This window comes from Schistocerca americana, chromosome 2, assembly GCF_021461395.2.
Source record: "Schistocerca americana isolate TAMUIC-IGC-003095 chromosome 2, iqSchAmer2.1, whole genome shotgun sequence".
NCBI lineage: Eukaryota > Metazoa > Arthropoda > Insecta > Orthoptera > Acrididae > Schistocerca > Schistocerca americana.
Genome location: NC_060120.1, coordinates 703,261,900 through 703,285,787, shown reverse-complemented (window position 1 = coordinate 703,285,787; position 23,888 = coordinate 703,261,900). Strand labels below are relative to the sequence as shown.

Genomic DNA, 23,888 nt, shown 5'->3' with positions numbered 1-23,888 from the left:
CCAGTGTGTATGTTATTTGGCTCACTGAATATGTTCAGCTTTGTATTATAAGGGTCGATAAAAAGTTTACGTTCGGCAGACTCAGGGTGCAGAATTGGTATGCCAATCAAGCAAAATAACTGAGTGCACTGAGGAAATCACACCACCGATGCAGCAGGTGGAACATACTCGTTAGGTAAAACACAATGTCCTGCTCTGCAAGAAGTCCGTAATTGCTTGCTGCACATCCCCGTCCAGCAAGCACCGTCGACCCTTCAAGGCACTTTTTAAGGGACAGAAAGTGTGGTAATCGCATGGCGAAAGCTCAGGACTACAGGGCGGGTGGCCAGTGCCTGGCCCTTGAGTTGGCGTAACTTATTCATTACATGTGCGATAAGGGGACGTGCGTTGTCAAGAAGCAACAGCACCCCCTGTCGCAATTTTGCCGGACGGTTCGCCATCACTGCAAAACTAGCCGCGCGGGGTAGTCATGCGGTCTGGGGCGCCTTGCCACGGTTCGCTTGGCTGCCCCCGTCGGAGGTTAGAGTACCACCTTGGACATGGGTGTGTCTGTTGTCATTAGCGTAAGTTAAAGTTAGATTAAATACTGTGTAAGCCTAGGGACCGATGACCTCAGCAGTTTGGTCTTATAGGAATTACCACAAATTTCCAACATAAACTAACTTAAGCTAAGGAAAACACCAGTGGCGTAGCGTGAGGGGAGACTTTGAGACTGTCTCCCCTGTATTCCTGCTTAAAAAAGATGCAATAGTAATTCATAACAAAATATAAATAACTTTCTACTAAGAGCTCTAAATGTGCGAAGACATCAGTTTTGTAGCTCACGCCGCACCCAGAGTATTCGTGTATTTGCCTGCTTCAGACTCGACTGCTCCCAGTCTCTGCCTCCCTTCCCTTACCTGGCTGTGTGCGCCTGCGCGCTTTAGTGGCATTCTCGGCTCCCCTCCACTTTCCCTCTACCACGAAGGCCGGTGCGCTGCACTTGCTAGCAGGTGTCGAGACTAGTTTCTGCCGCTTCTATGCTGCACGGAAGTGAACAGTCGCGCGGTTTTTGTTCATAGTCATTCTTGTGTGATTTTAGCGCATATTTTCGTTGTGTCGCCAACATGAGTGAGCCAGCAACTGAACACCTTATAGAATTTTTATTAAAAATGCCTTTTTCTACATTAACGAACGAAAAAAGTGGGAATTGAAGGACAAACGACCTATTCCTATACTCAGTGTAGTTTTAAGTGAAGCCAAACAAAAACGCACTTTTCAGACAGCCTGGTACGAAAAGTACACTTGGCTGACTGCGAATGCAGTTAATAACAGATCATATTGTCGTATATGTCTTCTGTTCGGTGGTGAAAAGGAATGGTGCAGTGAGGGCATTTTTACAATAAAGAACTTTGACAGGAAAGCACAAAGGCATCAGATATCAAAACTTCACCTGCAGAACAAAGAATCATTTCAGTTATTGGGCAAAAGCAGAATTGAGCACGCCCTTTCTGAAGCCGCTCGTCTGACGGCAACGACATAAAATGAACGTTGTATCCAACAGGAGAGTATTGGCTCGTCTTATTCACGCAATTGTATTTCTTTGTAAACAAGAACTAGCCTTTCGCGGCCATCGAGAAGACTAATCCTCCAGCAACTACGGTAACTATCTGGATTTGTGGGATTTACTAGCTCAAGGAGAGCAGTTAATCCGAGACCATCTGTCATCATCTTCAACCTTTAAAGGAACTTCTCCAGATATACAGAATGATGTAATAGAAATGATAACTTTGGCAGTTAATGAGGAAATAAAATCTGAAATTCAGAACTGCAATTTCATTTCGATTCAAGCTGATGAAACATTAGACACGTCATGCAAGAGTCAAACGATGATAATATTCCGGCACTGTATTGCAGACAAAATTGAGGAAAGATTCGTTGGATTTTACGATGTTTCTGGAGATAAAACTGCTGAAGGTTTGTCAAAAATTATTCATGCAGTATTGAAAGAATGGAATGTGGAAGGAAAAGTGGTTAGTCAATCAGATGATGGCGCTTCAGTAATGGAGGGCAGAGAAAGAGGACTACAACATTGGTGAAGCAGTTCTGTCTGCATGCGCTGTTTATTCATTGTTACGCACACCACCTGATTTTGATACTGTTACATGCCTCCAAAATCATATGACAAGTACGCATGTTTGCAAGTGATAGTACTAATTCCATTCGTTTTTCAGCAAACCATCAAAACGAACTGTGTTGCTAACTGAGAAAGGATTTAAGCTGCCATACGCGAGCAACACTCGCTGAAACTTTCGTTCCAGGGCAGTTTCAACGATATCTAGTCATTTCTCAGAGTTATATGGTGCTTTTAATTACATAACTGATGATACAGACTCTCAATGGGACCCAGAATCTTTGAGCTGTGCTGCGGGAGTGAAACGACGAATGGATGATGCTACGTTTGTGTACTTGCTTTGCTTCTACCGAGGGTGATTTGTTTATGTCGATCATCCCTTTAATGTTCTTCAGTCAAAATCTGTCAGTATAATTGCTTGCCACGACGAAATAAGAACTGTTTTGAGAAACTTATGACAATTAAGAACGGAAACATTCGTTGATGAATGCATTTAATGCAACTTGTGTTTGAATGGCAACTTATCATGTGACAGTCAAAAGACTCCTCTCAGGGCATTAACTTACGAGATAATAGATTTGCAAAGTGTTCAGATGGAAAGAAGATTTAAAGACTTTATCCCAAATTCAGTTTGTTGAACTTCTGAACGAAAAGTGTTTCCCAAACTATCAAAAAGAATTCCCAAAGTTGAAACTGCTTCAGTTATTAGAACAATATCCTTTTTGCGAACAAGAACAACTTGAGGATGAATTGTGTAACATATACGCTGATGAGAAAAAACTCTTATCTCCAAGAATCCTCTTAAAGTACATTGTCAACAATGATTTAAACTCTGTTTATGAAGAATCAACGAAGTTCCTGCTTTTGGTTTGACCCTACCCGCAATTATAGCAAGCATAGAACGATGCATGAGTACTCTTAAACGAGTGAAAAATTATTTAAGGAATTCAATGTCCAACACCCGGCTGACGTGTTTGAGCACGTTAGCAATAGAAAAGACACTACCTGGAGAGCTATCCAGTGATCAGATCTTTGTAGACCGAGTTATAGACTTATTCGTGTAAAGAAAAGACAGGCGCATTGCACTTGTGTACAAGAAAATATAAGTGCTTCTTCTCTTGCTGCTGGAGATCTACATATTTGTCATCCTTTCTTGAACAAGTTAGTTATTATTATTATTACTATTATTTGTGGCCTAGGTAGTGCTAGTAGTAGTAGTAGTAGTTGTTGTTGTTGTTGTTGATGTTGTTTTATTTGATGCATTTTGTTTCATTTGTTTAAATTATTGTTTATTGTACTATTTTGTCTCCCTATAATAACTGTAGAGTCTCCCCAACCTTTACAATCACGCTACGCCACTGGAAAACACACACACCCATGCCCGAGGGAGGACTCGAACCTCCGGCGGGGAGAGCCGTGCGAACCGTGGCGAGGCGCCTCAGTGAAGGAGACACCAGTTGAATGAGGTTGGCCTCGCAGATCGGTCGGCGTCTTGTGTCGAATCGCGACCGGCAAGGAACTTAGCACATCATTCCACACCGGTCGCTTACGATTGACATGCTCCCCCATTCTCATTCTTCTTTCTCCGATAATGTTACCGGTGTTTGTTCCTCGGCAGCAAAGAAAAGAATAACGACAGGATGGTTCTGTTTGGTTGCACATGGTAATAACGTCTGCATCGCCCACGATCCGGATTTACGGAACGCTAATCGGAAAGACAAGAGCGCCACACCAACCCCTTTCCTACAGGTCGGTGCTTACATATCCGCTTCGGAGTCACGCTACACGCTGCAGCAACGCCCCTAAGCGGAAGCTTTTTGATCGCCCCTTACATGTTGTAAGCTGTAGTTAGATTTCTATGTATAACAACAAAAATAATTTCCATTTTATCATATTGCTGCTGTTTCTGTACACAAAATGGTATAGCTCCTTGTTACATTGGTATTTTACTTAGCACACATGGTATGTGAAATGTGAGTCGATATGGAAGATATAGGCCATCCAGTATTGATTAGAATCCTACAGAGATGTGGATGATTTACGCTCAAGTAATATAGAAGTTACAGACGAGATTCCTCTGGAATTTTTAATCCTTGGGGTAAATCGTAACCAAACGACGTTCAAATTGGTTTGTAGAATCTATGAGTCTGACTTTCGGAGAAACGTCATACAATCCCGACGATAGCAGAGGTTTGTAAGTGTGATAACTATCGCTAAATCAGCTTAACATCTCACGCATCCAAGTTGTTGACAAGAATAATTTACAAAAAGTGGAAAAAATGAGAATCTGTTAGATGACGAACAGTTTGGGTTTAGAAAAGCCAAAGGTACCAGAGAGAGAGAGAGAGAGAGAGAGAGAGGAGAGAGAGAGAGAGAGAGAGAGAGAGTTCTGATTCCGCGCTCGATGATTGAAGCAAGACTAAAGAGAAATCAAGATACCTTCACAGGATTTGTCGACCGATTAAAAGCTTTAGACAATGAAGAGTGGTGAAAGAGATTCGAAATTCTCGGGAAAATGTTTTTAAGCTATATCGAAAGACGGGTAATATACAATATGCACAAAAATCAAAAGGAAGCAATATGGAAGACCAAGAAGTAAGTGATCGGTTCAAAAACGAAGTAAGACACAGAAGCAGTCGTTTACGCACATTTTTCGATCCATACAGGGAAGAAGCAATGATGTAAATGGAAGAAACGTTCATAAGTAGGATTAAAATCCAGGAAATCAGTGATAACGTTCGCTAATGTTATTGCTACCCTCGGTGAAATTCAGGAGGAATTGCGGAAGTGTTGAATGGAATGAAGTGTCGTCTAAAGGCAATTCGCTATGTATTGAGAGTAAACCGACGAAGGTCTAATGAAGAGTACCAGAAATGAGATTAGCTATGAACTCAACATTAAATTTGAGGACGGTAACGCAAACGAAGCGAAATAATTCTACTACTTTAGAAGTACAGGGTGATTCAAAAAGAATACCACAACTTTAAAAATGTGTATTTAATGAAAGAAACATAATATAACCTTCTGTTATACATCATTACAAAGAGTATTTAAAAAGGTTTTTTTCACTCAAAAACAAGTTCAGATATGTTCAATATGGCCCCCTCCAGACACTCGAGCAATATCAACCCGATACTCCAACTCGTTCCACACTCTGTAGCGTATCAGGCGTAACAGTTTGGATAACTGCTGTTATTTCTCGTTTCAAATCATCAATGGTGGCTGGGAGAGGTGGCCGAAACACCATATCCTTAACATACCCCCATAAGAAAAAATCGCAGGGGGTAAGATCAGGGCTTCTTGGATGCCAGTGATGAAGTGCTCTGTCACGAGCTGCCTGGCGGCCGATCCATCGCCTCGGGTAGTTGACGTTCAGGTTTCATAACTAACCTTTTTCGTAGGACTCTCCATACAGTTGATTGTGGAATTTGCAGCTCTCTGCTAGCTCTGCGAGTCGATTTTCCTGGGCTGCGAACAAATGCTTGCTGGATGCGTGCTGCATTTTCATCACTCGTTCTCGGCCGTCCAGAACTTTTCTCTTTGCACAAACACCCATTCTCTGTAAACTGTTTATACCAACGTTTAATACACCACCTATCAGGAGGTTTAACACCATACATCGTTCGAAGTGCACGCTGAACAACTGTCGTCGATTCACTTCTGCCGTACTCAATAACACAAAAAGCTTTCTGTTGAGGGGTCGCCATCTTAGCATCAACTGACGCTGACGCCTAGTCAACAGCGCCTCAAGCGATCAAATGTACAACTAAATGAAACTGTATAGCTCCCTTAATTCGCCGACAGATAGTGCTTAGCTCTGCCTCTTGTCGTTGCAGAGTTTTAAATTCCTAAAGTTGTGGTATTCTTTTTGAATCACCCTGTATAATAACGCATTACGTACGATGCAAGGTGGACTTAAAATGTGGATTAGCACCGGCAAGGAGGGAATTTCTGCCTAAAAAAATTGTACTAATGTCAAACATCGACCTGAATTTAAGGAAAAAATGCCTACGTTATGTCGGGAGCACAGTATTGTTTGGAAGGGAATAACAGACTGTGGGATCCCTGGGAAAGCAGATAATCGAAGCGTTTGAGATGCGGTGCTATAGAAGGATGTTGAATATTGGGATCAATCATAAGACAAGAAATGAGGTTCTTCGCAGAAGAGGAGCTTACGGAAAATATCGACAAGCATAATGGAAATGGTGATAGGTGATGTGCTAAGATATTAAGGAAAAGCTTCCATGGAACTTGAGGGAGATGTGTTGGGTAAGGCTGGAGAGAAAGACAGCGACTGGTTTATATACAACAAATGAACAAATAAGGAAGGACCTCGGATGTAAGTGCTTCTCTGAGAGAAAGATGGGAAGCGGAGACGTGGCGGGCTGATGAGACCAGCCAGAAGACTGGTTGAAGAAAGAAGAAAGTCGTGCTTTTGGATCAATGTAACTATCTGTCGTTGTTTGCATTAGTCATTGACGCTTGGTGACTGGTGTAAGGACTTTTACATTTCATAGAGCTCCTGATAATGTAACTGACACACAGGGTTCACTACAGTATTCATGCGTATGTCTAGAAAAGAACGAGAAAATTTTAATTCACTTACGCTGTGTGTGTGCAACACGCTCCAGATCCGTGTCGCCAGCCATGAAAGGTACCAGATTGTAGCGTCCCTCAGACACAAGTTTCCAAGGCTGTTCGGTCAGAAACGCTCCATCGTGTTCCGGCTCGGCACTTGGTACCCACACACATTGGAACAAACTCTCGCTATCCTGTCACAGAAAACTTTCATTTTCAGTTATTTCATGTGCAACAATACACTTTAAAGTTATACTTATGTCAGGTATCTGCTGCATTCGAAGATGAGAGGCGTCACGTTATGTAAACTATAATGTGCTGTAATTTCTGTTAATTTCTCTTTATGAATAATATACTTTCAGCTATCTCGGATTCTCTTTATTTATCAACTTCTTTGTTTATTTAGCCGTTGCAAAGATATTTTCAAGCTTTCCTTTGAAATAAATACATTTCATAAAGCAGACATTCATACTACTACATAGAATAGATTGACAATACAGGGATAAAGGGGAAAATACTAGTGCTGGTTCGTAGATGGTGGAGGAATAAGTGATTTTATCGTCGTTTGATAATGTAAGTAAGTTGTAAACTGGCTCTGTGGAACAAATGTGTCTACACAGCTATTTCAAGAAACAGTGTTGCACGACTAGTATGTCTATAGGTTTTATGGAGCATTTCGCACTTGAATGCGATGTTGAAGTATGCGATACCACTGGCATCACAATCCGAGATGGCGACCACTTCATCTTGAAAAGTGCAAGTAGTAGTGCAGGTTTCCTACAGAGAGTTCTGATACTTTTAGCATTGTATAAGTGGTAACTGGTTATTTCATTGTAATGCATGTTAAAAAAATTTCACACCATTGGCATCTTGGCATTTTTAAGTGCTGTGATTGACCGAAGATTTTTAATGGTTGATAAAATGATTTCCCGACATCGCCATTTTTAAATATCCCACCCCATTAAAATTTTTCGCCATCTTGAAAACGTCACATGTCTGCTATTCTTCTGTGATTGCCCTTTTCATAGACATGCATTTTTCTCTAAGTACCTACTGTGGTAGTCATTATCTCAGTATCTATAAATTGAGACGTCCGTTATCATTCTTCAGTACTTTAGTGTCTCACTTCGTAGCACGTTTATTTTTCTGACGTTTGTCTTTAACTTCAGCATGTTCTTCATCATTAGCAAATTGTCAACTAAGTTTATTTCTGCTTTAGGGTACACCTCACAATCTAGTGCCTGATTTTGGAATCTCGGTCTGATCGTGATGTAATCCAGCTGGTATTTTCCTGTGTTTACAGGCCCTTTCCAGGTATATCTCCTTCTCTTGTGATCTTTGAACAGTGTATTCGCAATTTAAAGTTTAAGTTTCCTGCATAACTCCATCAGTCTTTACCCTCCCTCATTGCTACTACTGAGTTCATATTCTCCAGCAATAGGAGAGTAACCACAGACCGAGCCATCGAATAACCACCCGGTTCAGTAATGGAAGAATAGCGTTTAAAGGTGTAGCAAGTAGCTGATGCTTGGTCAAATCAGGAAAAATAAAACAGGTGTAATTTACAGGGAAAATGAAGAGTGATTTCTATCAGGTAGATGTGGTACCACGTACTCAAAAAATGACCATAATTAAACACGGAACACATTGCTTTTCAATACTGGGATCATTAAAACAATAATTCAGTTGGTTTGATGAGCTAGTTTGTTACTGCGAATGACATTTGGGTTTAACACTTTCAGCTTGAAACACGTATGTAACATAGCAGCGATGGCGAGGCATTGTAGCATCTGTGACCAGAGAGTATGCGCTTGACCGCGCGAGTGTTGCGAGCGGTTCTCAGTCAGTCAGTCAGTCGTTGCGAGTCTGTAGCTCTGTCTAGTTGAGAGAGTACTCTGTCAGTAGTCGTCGCGTGCAGTACGCTAATAGTCGTCATGCAGAGCGGTCGGTCAGTAGTAGCAGCCCAGTGCGGTTGTGTGATGTAGGCGGTCGGCAACATTGGTCAAGATGGTGAATAAGGTATACCATTAATTAATATAATCATTAGATAATGTAAAAATTTATTTATTGTAATTATTCTCCAACAAGTCCCCCAATAATAATTTTTATTTCAAAAGCATTTTTTCAAAAATTTAATTTTTTATTGAACTAAAGATTTCGTTGCACTTCCCATTTCATTCCACTTCTTTTGAAGAAAAATTTCACTAAAATCACAAAAAAAGAGAATATTATTATTTGCAATGCAGTTCCTCCAAGCGGTGCGCAACAACAAGAGCAGAAATGTGACATCCATTTATTCTGAGGTAAGACTTTAATTCTGATTGTTTTACACAGGGCCAAAGACCGATATTTCGGTTTAATTGAATTTTCTTGTCACTGAATGGACTTTAATTTTTTTGGTGAAGAATTTATATTTGAGTCAGATTGCGAATTTCACATTTTTGTTGCCATTGTCGGTACATTTCATTGTGGGCAGGTTACGCTTAGCGTAATGTCCATTAGCATTCATAATTAAATATTGTCAAGTTTCTTTCTTTCAAATTTTTGTGGGGAGGTTACACTCGGCTCCCATTACTATATAATATTGTCATTTCATTTCTTTTAAATTTCGGTGGGGAGGTTACACTTGGCGACACCCAGTCCAGGATCGTATTTCGTTGAGAGTCTTTTGAGCGACAGTCAGATATCTGCTCTTATTTGCTTAGATATAATTAGGATTTAGCGCAACGCTTTTAATAATATTGTGACTTTCTTTCTACAGGTCAACAGCAATTTGTTGCTTTATTGTATTTGTGTGTTGTTTTTGCATTTGTGCTTATTGTTTTGTGCAAAATTGTGACTATTGTAAAAATGCCGCGAAAGACTGTGAATAGTATATCGCGAGGTATTTTGAATGAAATTACCGACTTAAACAGCGTGACCGACAGTAATTGTGACACGCAGTGTAATGATGACAATCCTGCGTTCACTAACAATCAGTGCATTCCAACCAATAATGATGACTTTTATCTTAATGATGAACAAACGAACTCAATTGTCTCTTCTGTTAATTTGACGACAATTGATGACACAGAACGCTCTATTGTAATGAGCGCTGCCCAGCTTAACACACCCGACTCGGAAAACTCAAGTAATGTACAGACAAATTTGTCTAATGAAAATGAACAGGATACTCAAAGTACGATGGATCTATTTAATTCCGAAATAATGTCTGACAGTGTACATCCGACTGATAAACCTTTCTGTAAATTACAGAATGACCAAATGGTCACGCAAAACAAGACAATTTCAGATCCACCATTAAATAGCACAGAGAATAGAAATGCTGACTTTGAGTCGAATCCAATTATGGCATTGTTGCGACAAATGAGTAAACAACTTAATGAAATTAGGGAAGATAACGAACACTTAAATGAAAAACTTGACAATAATGACAAAAAACAAGACAAACTTAGTGAACAGGTCAAGCAAGATAATGAAAATCTCAAACAACACTTAAATGATAAATTAGACGACAATTCCAGACAGCTTAGTGAACAAATTAGAGCCGTTGCCGCGCAGTGTCATGACACTAAGGAACAGTTGCGCACGGAAATTGAGGCTTGTTCACAAAAAAATAGCGAAGAAATTAAGTCTGTTGCGCAAGAATTAAGGGAAATGCAAACAGCCGCAACAGAAACACTCAGAGACGAAATTAGCGGAGTCGCTAAACAATGCTCTGAAAAAGCTACACAATTACGGGACGAGTTTAAAGCAATGACGGTAGAACTTTCGCGCACAATGGACGCAAAGATAGACGCGAAATTCGAACAGCAGAACACTCAGATTAACGAGCGCTTTAATCAGCACATACAGAACAGTGATACGCGTTTCCGCAAATTTATTCAGGATCAAAATAAAGTCAAACGTCAGGTTATGGAAACAATCACTGCACAAAGACAAGAGGACAAACGTAAAATGTTCGCGAAAGCGAAGACGTATGTAGACAATAATATTACTACAGTGTCCGACAAAATTAATACCATAGAACAGTTGAACGCGGAATTACGGGATGAAATTTCTGATCTTAAATCAAAAACAGATACACACACAGTAAATATTCAAACAGTGACAGACAGATTCGAACAATTAGATCTAACACAGGATTGCGATGTCATCAAAGCTGATGTTAAAAAACTGAGCGAAACTACGCGTAAGTTGCAAAAACAGATTAATGCGTCTGATTCTAAAACCGATGATCAGGTTAAGATACTGACTGAAAAATGTGATGAATTGGCCAGTCGTATTGATGTTATCGAAAATACTAATGACAATAAATCAGACGATACTGCACCGGTTTCATTTATACAAACACCTGAATTTCAAAATTTACAGCAGACAATTAATGAGATCGATTCATCTAACAACACGTTACGTAGGAAGTTATCAAATTTACAACAAGAAGTAACAGAGATGAAAAACATTTCAGTTAATAACATGCCACAACAGACGCCACTTTATGAACATGTGTCAGACTCACGCAGTGCGTATAATTTGGGTAATCTACAGAGAGTACGGGACTTAGATTCCGATCAACCACAGTTCAATAGATTCTCGTACGATCCTGAACCTGTTCCATCACACAGAGATGATAATTTCGACTACAAACATTTTCTGTCAGTGAGAAAGTTTAAGGTTTTCAAAAACGATAGAACGCAGATTCACCCACTGGATTGGATTCAGTAATTTAGCTTTGCTCTTCCACCGAATTGGCCTGTAACACACAAACTTGAATTTATTTGCAGTTTTCTGGAAGGCGAACCGGCAACTCGTATGAGACCGATCGCGAGGCAATGCTATTCAGTAGAGGAATTTCAGAATGCTTTTCTGTCAGCGTACTGGTCGAAGACGACACAGCGCGGAATTAAAGATCAGTTAATTAGTTTGCCGAATTACGAGAACTCCAATTTTCCCAGTGTGACGCAATTTTTTGAGCACATGGTACAACAAAACCAGTACCTAAGTGAACCGTACAGTGAATCCGCACTTATACAATTATGCATTTCTAAATTACCACGGTCATTACGAGTGTCACTTCTAACAGGTCAGCAAAAAGAAAATATTTCAGCGTTCAGAGATCTTTTACAGCTCTTGGAAGTACAGCAATCTGATTATTCTTTTGTAAACAAAAACTTTTCGTATAATAACCAAGGTCAACAAAAGTACAGCAATTATGATCAGACACGTAATTTCAATAGGAAAGATAACAGACGCTTTAGGAACGACTACTACCAAAACTCTAATAACAGCCAAAATTCTAATTATCAATATCGTCAAAATTTTCAGCAACAGGAACCGCACTTTAGTAACAATAGAGGTATTTCACAACAACAACATCAAAACCAGCCGGTTAGCATACCTAACCAACAATGGAATGCACAAGGTCAACCAGGCTTTAATGTTCCGCCGCGTGCACGTATAGTCCCTGATACAACAAATAGTAACGTACGTCAGCAAGGAAACAACTACGTACAAAGAAGACAGTATTTCAATTCCTATCGTAATGCACCGTATAGGAATGACTATTACGACAGACGTAAAAATAATGAGGACAATTTTCAGCGAACATCTAACAACAGTCGGTCATACCAACAGCAAAATCATACGCAAGAACATATTCTCATGAATGAACCCGACAGTAGGTACCATCCAGAGCGTAACACGCCTGGAAGAAGTAATAGGACAGTTCAAATAGTCGAAATGCCACAGAATCCTCCTAATAATAATAACACGTCAGATAGAATCTGACTAAATACTGCACAGGACGCATCTTCTAATAACACAAGCACTACCTTTGACACGCAAAATGTTGTTCACGAAAATGTAATTACTTTTGACGACATCAGAGACACTCTTTTACAGGAAAGACCAGTTATTCAGAAAACCATTTCACATCCTGTTATCGAAATTAAAATTGGTTCATCGAAATTTTCAGCAGTAATCGATTCCGGATCACCTATATCAGTAATTAATGAGGAGACTTTCAACGAGTGCAACAAAGAGAATACTTATCCGACGTTACCTTTAGGCAAAACAAAAGTGAAAGGAGCAGTATCGAGTAAAGGTGTAGACGTTAAATTACAGACGCATTTATCATTTTGTATTGGAGGTCATACTTTCCACTCTAATTTTTGGATTGTTCCTTTATTGACAACAGACGTAATTTTAGGTACTAATTTTCTCGTACAACACGATGCAGTGGTTGATTTTCAAAATTCTTATTTAATGCTAAAGGACGAAAATGTACAATTGGCTTAGAGTTTCAGCATTCATTGTCTGCGGAAGAGCAAACAATTAACCGCACAGAGGTCATTTCCGCAACACGTAACATAGATTGTAATCGCACATTGTTCACAGATACGTACGTACACAACTATAATACTCCAGACGAAGCTGACTACGACGTAATGCAATTGATTTCTGATAAGGTTAAAGAGAGCAGTGCAACTACAGTCGACGAACCAACGCAGTTACACAAAATTCTTTTACAGCAAGCTCCAGTTTTTGACAATGTTCCTGGTACTATGTCCGGATTTATGTATGAATTTCAAGTGAAACAGCACGATACATTTAAAGCTAAGCATTATCCTATTCCGTATATTCATAGAGAACAAGTTAAAAAAGAATTGCAGGATATGCTCGACCAAGGAATTATTGAACCGGCAGTTAGTCCGTACATAAACCCGCTACATATTGTTAAGAAAAAAGATGGCTCACTTCGCCTTGTACTTGATTCACGTCACATTAATGACATTATTATTAATGAAACAGATCGACCACAGACACTAGAGGAACTTTTACAGAAATTTCACGGTACAGCTATTTATTCTACATTAGATTTGAAATCGGGATTTTGGCAAATTCAACTTCATCCGAACTGCAGGAAATATACAGCTTTTCTCTGTTTCGGCGACTGTTATCAATTTTGCAAACTACCGTTCGGCTTAACTATTTCTTCTGCAGCTTTTATTCGCGGTTTGAACACTATACTTCCGACAGAACTTAAAGACAGAATTACGACGTATGTAGACGACATTCTTATCGCAGAAGCTAATTGGTCCGAACACAATCTGATTCTTGAACAACTGTTACAAACTTTTCATGCACAAGGACTTACAGTTAATCTTAGTAAATCGCACTTTGGCAAAACTTCGATAAAATTTCTTGGACACGTGATTTCAGCAGAAGGCATTGCACCTGATCCGGAAAAACTTCAAGCTCTACGTGACATTACCGTTCCTACGACGAAGAAGCAATTACGCAGTTTTTTGGGCTTAATTAATTTTTTTCGTAAATTTATTCACCATTCTGCTTTAGACACGCCTAGACTATGCCAATTAACAGGTAAAAACAGTATTTGGTCTTGGGATAAGCAAGCACACTCTGAATTCATGAACCTGAAACATGCTTTGTTGAATGCACCACTATTATCGCACCCAGATCTTACTAGAAATTTTTCCATTGCCACCGACAGTTCCAACACCGCCTTAGGCGTACATATTTTCCAGGAAATTGAAGAAGATGGTTCAATAGTAATCAAAAACATCGCATTTGCAAGCCGCATTCTGTCACCTGCTGAGCGAAATTACTCCGTTACAGAACTTGAAACATTATGTGTTGTATGGGCTTTTACGAAATTTCGGCACTTTCTTTATGGCAGACATACCACCGTTTACACAGACCATAGAGCTATACAATTTTTGCTTTCAGCTAAATTTACTCACGACAGATTAAGTAGATGGAAACTATATTTACAAGAATTTAGTTTTACGATTGTTCACATTCCCGGCACACAAAATGTTATAGCAGACGCACTATCGCGTTCTCTCGGCAACAATCAGCAAGACGTAGCAACCAACTTCTGCAAAACAAATTTCAGTGTCATGTACATTCAGCAAGTTGCATTTGAAAACTTTATTTCATCGTCATTACAGGACATAGCACAAGAACAAAACAAAGACAATGTCTGGAAAGAAATTAAACAGCTTTGGCAAGATAAGAATAATGTTACGATTAGAAACCACTACACTGTACGCAATGACATTCTGTTTCGCCGCTCTCATCCTGACAGCAACAATTGGTTATTATGCATTCCTGACGAACTGGTTAACAAATTAATCTGGTACACACATTTAAGTTACGCACATTACGGAGCACGAAAATGTTTTCTTATACTGAGACAGAACTGTTATTTTACCAACATGGAGAAACGTATACGACGAGTTTTAGCGTCTTGTAAAATTTGCCAGAAAGCTAAATCAGACACCACTTCACATATTCCTCCATTATATCGCATTATACCTGTTAAATTAAGACACATGGCCGCAGTAGACATTTTTGGTCCGATTCCGAGAACTAACAGAGGTTTTTGCTACATCTTTGTCGCTGTTGAGCTCACTTCAAAATTTGTTACTTTCACTCCGTTACGCAAAGCTACTGCTAAAACTGTTTCGAAAGCATTTGTAAAACATTTTCTATCTCATGTAGGGCATGTGATGAGAGTAATTTCTGACAATGGATCTCAATTTCGTAGTAGCGTATGGACACGCATGTTACGAGCCAGAAACATTTCTCCGATCTATATATCCAAGTACCACGCTTCTTCGAACCCCTGTGAACGATTAATGAAAGAAATTGGTAAACTGTGCCGAATATACTGCCACAAAAAACATATTGATTGGGATACACACATACTCTCCTTCCAAGATGTAATTAATTCCATTCCAAATGAATCCACTATGCTATCTCCGTCTGTTATACTGAAAAATGCTGAACCACCTAACAAAATTAAAGAATTAATAACATTTCCTACATCTCGTCGGTTACGACACCACGAAATAATTGACATTGCGCTGAACAACATCAAACGTGCCGCAGAGCGCCGGAGAAGACAGCAAAAACAGGTTTGTACACGCCGTGACTTTCACGTTGGACAGAAGATACTAGTACGTACACACTATTTATCCAGCAAATTAAAAGGTAAGTGCAGTAAATTTGAACTTCTATACGCAGGTCCATATCGGATTCGCAGCATTCCCCATCCCAATGTTGTACACGTCGAAACTTTGAGAACCAGAAAATCGAAAGGCAATCACCATATCTCAAACATTAAACCGTTTATTGAGTGAAACCACTGTATGATTCAACACACTATGATGTCATTTACTAATGCAATTAATTCACCTGACTAATTACTGATGATTATCGTATTTTTTCTTGGCAAGTGCCCGGCAAGGTAAGGTTAGCAGGTCGCTTTTCTTGTCGTTACACATCAGACCGTGCACATTTTCCACTTTTTTGTGTATATGATTGTACTCCAGTTTTGTTTGTATGTATTGTGAAATAGTTAAGATATAACACACACCAGTCGACTTTGACTTTTTTTTTTTTGCCCTATGATATCTCAACATCGTGACTGTTTTTCATTTTTTTTTTGCTACTGCATTGTATTATTCTGTGTTCATTTTTGCATCTGAACACTGTCAACGTCTTTAACATATTACGTTTTCTGTCATGTTATGCTGTATGGTTAATTGTGTCACCATAAACCAGTCATTATTTAGTGGGTATATGATTTAAATGCAAGACATTAATCTCTGCTCATCAATTTCAGAAAGAAATGATGCATGTAAGAAATAAATTCAACAGAAATGGGAATTTCACCTACGGGATAAACGAAAGGAGATGCAATAACTTTATGAGGAAGAGTAAATGGATCAGGATTAACAAGCATTAACAAGACTATACTGTACTCATCACAGAATAGCAGTCTTAACTAATTTTTTCTTTCAGATTACAAGGTGATTGATGCAGGCTGTCAGACTGAACTACACATCTTAGTTTTAATGATGAAATATGCTAGAGATAAGGAATAGTTGTATAATGAGTAATGAAGTGATTTTGCAGATGATAATGAATACTGATGAATAATGATGAAGGAAATGGTATTATGAATAATGAAGTTTTTCTTTACAGGTGATGATGATAATGAAGTTATGATAATATGGATAATGAAGTGATGGATAATGAAGTTTTTCTTTTTCTTTACAGATGAGGATAATGTTGAAGTTATGTATTTATGCTATGTAGTTATTTAAGTATTTGTTGCAGTTTGCTTTGACAGCAGGTGTTACATTGCATAGTAGGATGACGGAAAGTTTTGGAAAGGACAGCTATGGAACATATTTTATACACATTTCACTACCTGTTAATTCGAAGTTCACTACTTTTCAGCATAGTGTGCGTTTCTTCTTTCAGGTCAATAATCCATTTTGTAATTTTTCCAGGAGAAGTTTTCCATGATACTTACTAAACCTGTTACTTATTATACCTGTTCTAGTACTTGCATTTTTTTTTATATTTTACCCATTTTTGTCTATCATTTATAAATGTGATCACATATACTGCCTTGTTACATAACCTTGGTACAGCTGACTCATGACGAATGACGTTACCTATCCTCGTTTGCAGCAATAGGTCAAAAGCAAATAGTGTTATGTCTCAGCAATTAATTATCGATCCCAATGCAATGCATTGCAAAAAAAAAAAAAAAAAAAAAAAAACCAAATAGTGATACCAGTTTGAGAAAATACTGAATAATACTGATTAGCTCTGAATAGTATGTCGCTTGAGTAATGACTTCTTAATGAGACAAAAAAAAAGTATATATTTAAGATAATGCTTTGTCACCAGCTAATAACTGCCACTGTTTATTGTAAGGATACTACTTATAATGCCTGTGATTATTAATGCTATGACTGTAATTAACTGATTTTTAATAATGACTTCGTAATAATCTGAATAATACTGAATGATGATTCTATTCAATACTTGCTGGCCACTGAGTGCCAATAATTAATGTCACTCCACGAATTGTTATTAATTATGCCATTGATTAGCTCTTGTTTCCAATGTTGATACTTTGTAACCAGAAAGGAATGTGACTGTTTAATAATGCTTTGTAATTAGGAGAAGACTAATGATTCTTACTTTTGGAATGACAAATGATTAATTAACGACAAATGATTAATTATTAATTAACTGTAATTAGACAAATGATTAATTAACAACAAATGATTAATTAACTGTAATTAGACAAATGATTAATTAACGGCAAATGATTAATTAACTGTAATTAGACAAATGATCAATTAACTGTAATTAGGAAAAGGCTAATGATTATTATTGGAATGACAAATGATTAATTAACTGTAATTAGGAGAAGGTTAATGATTCTTAATTATATTCTGTAACTGAAAAGAATGCGATTATTTCATAATACTTTGTAACCAGGAAAAGAAGGCTACTGATTCTATGTAAAACAATTAATGAACATTTTTCTGTAATACTACATACTTGGTACAGAAATGTTCAATAACTGGGCTATGAATGCCACAAACTATCAATGAAGTCTGTAATTGTCAATATTATGTGACATAATGTCCTTATCCTCATAAGCTAACTACCCTGAATTACTGCAATGTCCATTTGTCCTGTTTATCCTAGTGATCATGGAGCACTATCTTTGGTTTTGCACTAATTCTACGTGGGTGTGCCTTGTAAGAGCGTGGTGTTGACACGACATGCTGTCCACCACCGTGAGCGATGAAGACGTTATCATGGTCGAACTGTTTGGTGTACGTAATGTACTGCCAAAATGAAAATATGGAACATTACTACGACAGTTCAGTGTCTTGGCTACACTGATAAATTCTGATGGGAAAAGAGCTTCAAATTGTGTCACTTGGTGTTGTACTTCTGTGGAAAGATATGGACTTTCAGAACAGCTGTGTGCAATCTAAAGTGCTACAACCATGATGCAATCCTTCCGTTTCCTATCCTGATTCTTGTCACATAAAGAAAAAATTTTTTGGTAACATCATTTATGTTCATAGGTTATACATTTTTCGATTTGTTGAACTCCAGTGCGAGTACACTTATGACACTGGTCGACATGATGTTTTGCCATTATGTTTATTTGTTCTGAAAATGCTAAAGACATTTTTTCAGTGCGTGTGCACTTTGGACATGATTTTTTTTTTTTTGCCATTATGTTTATTTATTGCGAAAATACTAAAGACATTTTTTTTTTGATTTGTTCTGAAGTACAGTATATGTACACTCTTGTCTTTTATATTGTATATACATTTTTATTGTAATGATATGTTCTGAACTACAGTGCATGTGCACTTATGTTAGGTGTTAATATGTTTTCTACTGAACTTCAGTGCCTGTGCACTTTTCTCATTTTTCAATATGATTTGTACTATTCTGTATATTCAATACTTAATTGCGTATGCACTTATGTCATTTGTTACTAATTGTATATACATTTCATCATTTGCTGATATGTTCTCAATTGCAGTGCATGTGCACTCATGTCACTTTTCAACATAATATTTTTTGCCAATCTGTTCATTTGTTCTGAATATGCTAAAGAATTTTTTCAGTGCCTGTGCACTTTGTTATCTGTCAAATAATTTGTATATACTTTTCTGATTTGCTACTATGTTTTGTACTCACATTTTGTCTTTGTCTGATATATTTTGTACTTAGTGCGTGTGCACAACATTTAAATATTCTGTAAATTGTAGAAGTTTATTAATTAATTAAAAATTTTTGCCTCGATTGGCAAGTCCAAATGACTCACCATCGCTGCCAAATTTTTGCCCCCCCAGTGGAGGGTTATGAAACACGTATGTAACATAGCAGCGATGGCGAGGCATTGTAGCATCTGTGACCAGAGAGTATGCGCTTGACCGCGCGAGTGTTGCGAGCGGTTCTCAGTCAGTCAGTCAGTCGTTGCGAGTCTGTAGCTCTGTCTAGTTGAGAGAGTACTCTGTCAGTAGTCGTCGCGTGCAGTACGCTAATAGTCGTCATGCAGAGCGGTCGGTCAGTAGTAGCAGCCCAGTGCGGTTGTGTGATGTAGGCGGTCGGCAACATTGGTCAAGATGGTGAATAAGGTATACCATTAATTAATATAATCATTAGATAATGTAAAAATTTATTTATTGTAATTATTCTCCAACAAGTCCCCCAATAATAATTTTTATTTCAAAAGCATTTTTTCAAAAATTTAATTTTTTATTGAACTAAAGATTTCGTTGCACTTCCCATTTCATTCCACTTCTTTTGAAGAAAAATTTCACTAAAATCACAAAAAAAGAGAATATTATTATTTGCAATGCAGTTCCTCCAAGCGGTGCGCAACAACAAGAGCAGAAATGTGACATCCATTTATTCTGAGGTAAGACTTTAATTCTGATTGTTTTACACAGGGCCAAAGACCGATATTTCGGTTTAATTGAATTTTCTTGTCACTGAATGGACTTTAATTTTTTTGGTGAAGAATTTATATTTGAGTCAGATTGCGAATTTCACATTTTTGTTGCCATTGTCGGTACATTTCATTGTGGGCAGGTTACGCTTAGCGTAATGTCCATTAGCATTCATAATTAAATATTGTCAAGTTTCTTTCTTTCAAATTTTTGTGGGGAGGTTACACTCGGCTCCCATTACTATATAATATTGTCATTTCATTTCTTTTAAATTTCGGTGGGGAGGTTACAAGCTGTAAGAATGTACCGTCAGGTACACGTTTATTTTTCCTGTGTTCATGTGACTACGTTGGGGGATCTTCCAGGTACACCAAATATAATGAAGAGGTACACTACGAGACGTCCTTATACCATCGTGGTACGTGGCAAAGTAACACGAATATATGAAGGAGCAAACTCGACATGAGAGCTCACTGTACATGCTTTACAGTAAAGTGTTCCATTACTGGAGAAACTACTTCATGAAACACGAAGTTAGATCAGAATTTTCGGTCCCGGTCAAGGCCGAAGTCATTGGAGACGTGGTAAAGCTCGCATTTGGAAAGAAAACTGATCGTATTATTTACACAGCAATCATCCTGGCATTTCCCTCAGTCATTTTATGAAAACCACGGAGAATCCAAATCTGAACCGACGTCCTGAGTGCTTTACCAAAGTACCACTTCTATCGACGCCTTTAGAAGCCACAGTTCAGTAGCAGTGTTGGCGGTGGGATGCCTATGGCGTCCTACGTACGTTCAATCGTATTAGGTGTAGCGTCTTATCCTCGTCTCGACAGTCCACACTATTTCGTCAGGCATCATTGTGCATCAGACTCACTCAGAAAAGTGAACATATAATTTTGCAATACGTCATCCTCATAAACTGAACCACTTGTACTAACCCCGTCATTGTTGCTAATGTAGTTTCTGCACCTCTCCATGCCAGTTCATACTGTGAAAGTTCATTTAGCTGTGCCTAATTACTGTTACCCACTTACTGTAGTCGAGCCTTGGTCTACTGCCACATCCCTCCAGAGCTACTGCAGTGTACATCCGTATTTAAACCTGTTTCCTGTAGTCAGGCCTTAGGCTCTCTCTAAAACCGCCTCCCCCTTCCCAACCTTAATTCCCACCATTATTTACTGTACTGTTAGCTGACGTCTCAAAATGTAGTTTATCAACATATCTCTGTTTTTTGTCGATTTGTGATATAAACATCTTTACTCTCCAATTCAGTTCAGTGACTGAAAATATGGTAACCGACCCACTGATGAAGTCTGCAGCATTCTTATGCAGCGTCACATTTCAAAGTATTCAACTTTCTGCCTGTGAGTACCCTTTATTATGGAAGTATCACTTTCAAGTAATTCTAAGCGATTGAAATTTGATGTTCTGGTGTATGTGGAAAATTAAGTGAACTGATCGGACAACATACGTTGTCGTTGTCGACAAAACCGGCTAGGAAAGAAATACAACGAAAACGCTAAGGACTGGGTGGTAGGGCATTTTTTAAGGAAGGGGGGATAACTTCAGTTGCAGAGCTGTACTAGAGCAGTGCTTCCCAAAGTTTCTGAGATCATTACCATTGGTGTAATCAGATATTAGCTATTAGCGACCCCAGCCCCCTCGCCCTACCATCATCAATCTTAGCACCTAACTAGACTTCAGAATGAAAAAGAGTTTTCAATCAACACTTCCGTTTTTAAAATGACGAAAGATAAATGGTGTATGATTTTTAGGTTTTTTATTAAAACATGAACTAGCAACTCTTGGTGCAACTATATCTCCCCACTTAAAATCAACCAAGTTGAAACCACTCGGCTGCTGGGCTCTATACTTCTAAACTAACAGAAACTGGAAGACTTCGGGCAACCAGTGCTTCGTGTTTTACCGCTGGAACTAACAGTAAGTATAATGTGTAGGTCCTACGACAGTAGTAGCCGTTACTTAATTACTGCTGTGTTGCGCTGTCAGATAGTTCGTTTGTGTGTTTTCGAAGTTGATAATGAAGAAATATCTTGTCCACTAAGGGAACTAGCTGCACTACCGACACATTTAAGCATATGTGACGTACGTGTCTCAGTTTCTCTGTCATAGATGTATGGCACGAAATATGTATGTATTGGGTTGATTAAGCAAGAAAGATGTTGTTCGTACGTTCGTTTCACAAGCTGTGATATCGCCACATTGTCACACGTCGTTACTAGTGTTTGTAAAAAATGTAATTATTGCTATTAAACCAATAATAGTCTTATGAAATAGTAATAATTGCAATTATCTTTTAGATATGATTTAATTCCGTGACCGAGACACAGCTGATCGCTTTTCATTTTATCTCTCAGAAAAATGCATTTTACCGCTTAGGCGGTAACCATCCCCAGATTGGGAACCGCTGTACTAGACAGTGCTGCATGGAAAAAAATTTATAGGGATGGACAGAGATCAGAATAAGCACAACAAAGAAATAAATAACCAAAGTTGTTGCGAGTAGATGTTACTCTGAGGTTAAGAGATTTGCAGAAGGGAGGAAATTGTGGTGAACTGCATCAGACCAGTAGGAAAAAAATGACCAAAATAGAAAGCAAGAAAAAACAACCCGTATTTCAGAAAACTTCATTTTCTTGCAGTCAATCTTCCTTTTACATCCTTTTTTAATGTACCATTGTCAGTTAATTTGCAGCCCTATTAATAAAACTCGTGTACTACTTTTGCTGTACCTCAGTACACATGAAATTATGTAGTACGTGCTCCAAATTTAGCTTCTCCCCAAACGAGAAACCTGGCGCTCCCATATAGCTCCTTTTTCCACGATATTGAAAGAACTGTAAAGCGTACGACAGCAGAACAAAGTGATCACGCCTCTTGATTTACCTTCCAGGCCAAGCTACGGCTCACCTGTAAAAAAGAGAGAGTTAACCTGATGGTGCTCGACACACTCTTGTGTACCTTTGTCTAAGCTGACTGCATCTGGTGTGTAGACGAACAATCTGTCGAAGCCGACGACCGACAATTTACGGGAGATGAGTAACCCAAAAGCTTTCCCGTAGCCTCCGGGCTGGAAGGGTGGCGACCTACTTCGATGTCTTAACGGAACGAAGGGAAGATAATGATCCTGCCACCAGATGGTAGCTCTCTGTCGATCTTCCACTGACCGTAGCTGAAGTTAGCTTCTTTCAGTATTCTTGCGGGTAATTATGACTCCGGGCCGAACTCGTGTTCCTATGCCCAGTATTTACACTGACAATGACCTGACCACCTTAAATGACGTCCACGTGTCTTGCTTTAGCTGTACTGCTTCCCTTTTTCTAGAACTCGGATAACGTGTAGAAAACACACACTGTATGCCACCAGAACCATTACACTCAAGATCTCGGTTAATGGAGCGATGTGTCACATTTGTTGAGACAATGGAGTCTTACTCTGGAGGAAAGTACTATCCTTGCCGATTCTGCCATCCAGAACCAGGTTTTCCTTGCTTAGTCCAGCTCATGTAAGGGCACCGTTGAATTTCTTCTAAATCCTTCCTCCACGTCGAGCCTGTGGTTGGTCTCTAATTATTTCGTCATCGACGGGACATCAAACCTTAACAACCTTGTTCCCTCCAAAACCCTGCATGCATAGACAGGGGTAGGCACACTACGTTGTCCTGTACTGGCGAACCATATACATTATCTGATCAGGTCTGCGCCCATCAAACGCTTTGCGACGGCTTGAAATCTACTGAGGATGAACTGCACTCTGTTCTTCCACAAGAGCTGAAATCAGGGAAGTAGTGATGTATCACTCTGGGTTTTGGACCGAACTGGACGTTCTAGCTCATTCCAAAGGTGTTCCATTGTT

The 23,888-nt window shown here is 38.8% G+C and overlaps 1 protein-coding gene across 1 annotated transcript in view; it reads right to left on the bottom strand.

The window, feature by feature from the left end:
* The window catches only part of LOC124594358 (esterase FE4-like), a 158,286-nt gene that overhangs the window by 107,094 nt on the left and 27,304 nt on the right, over positions 1–23,888 (bottom strand). Inside the window, exon 7 of the mRNA XM_047132726.1 lies at positions 22,944–23,103. Coding sequence (XP_046988682.1) covers positions 22,944–23,103 — 160 coding nt within the window. The remainder of the gene's footprint in view (positions 1–22,943; positions 23,104–23,888) is intronic.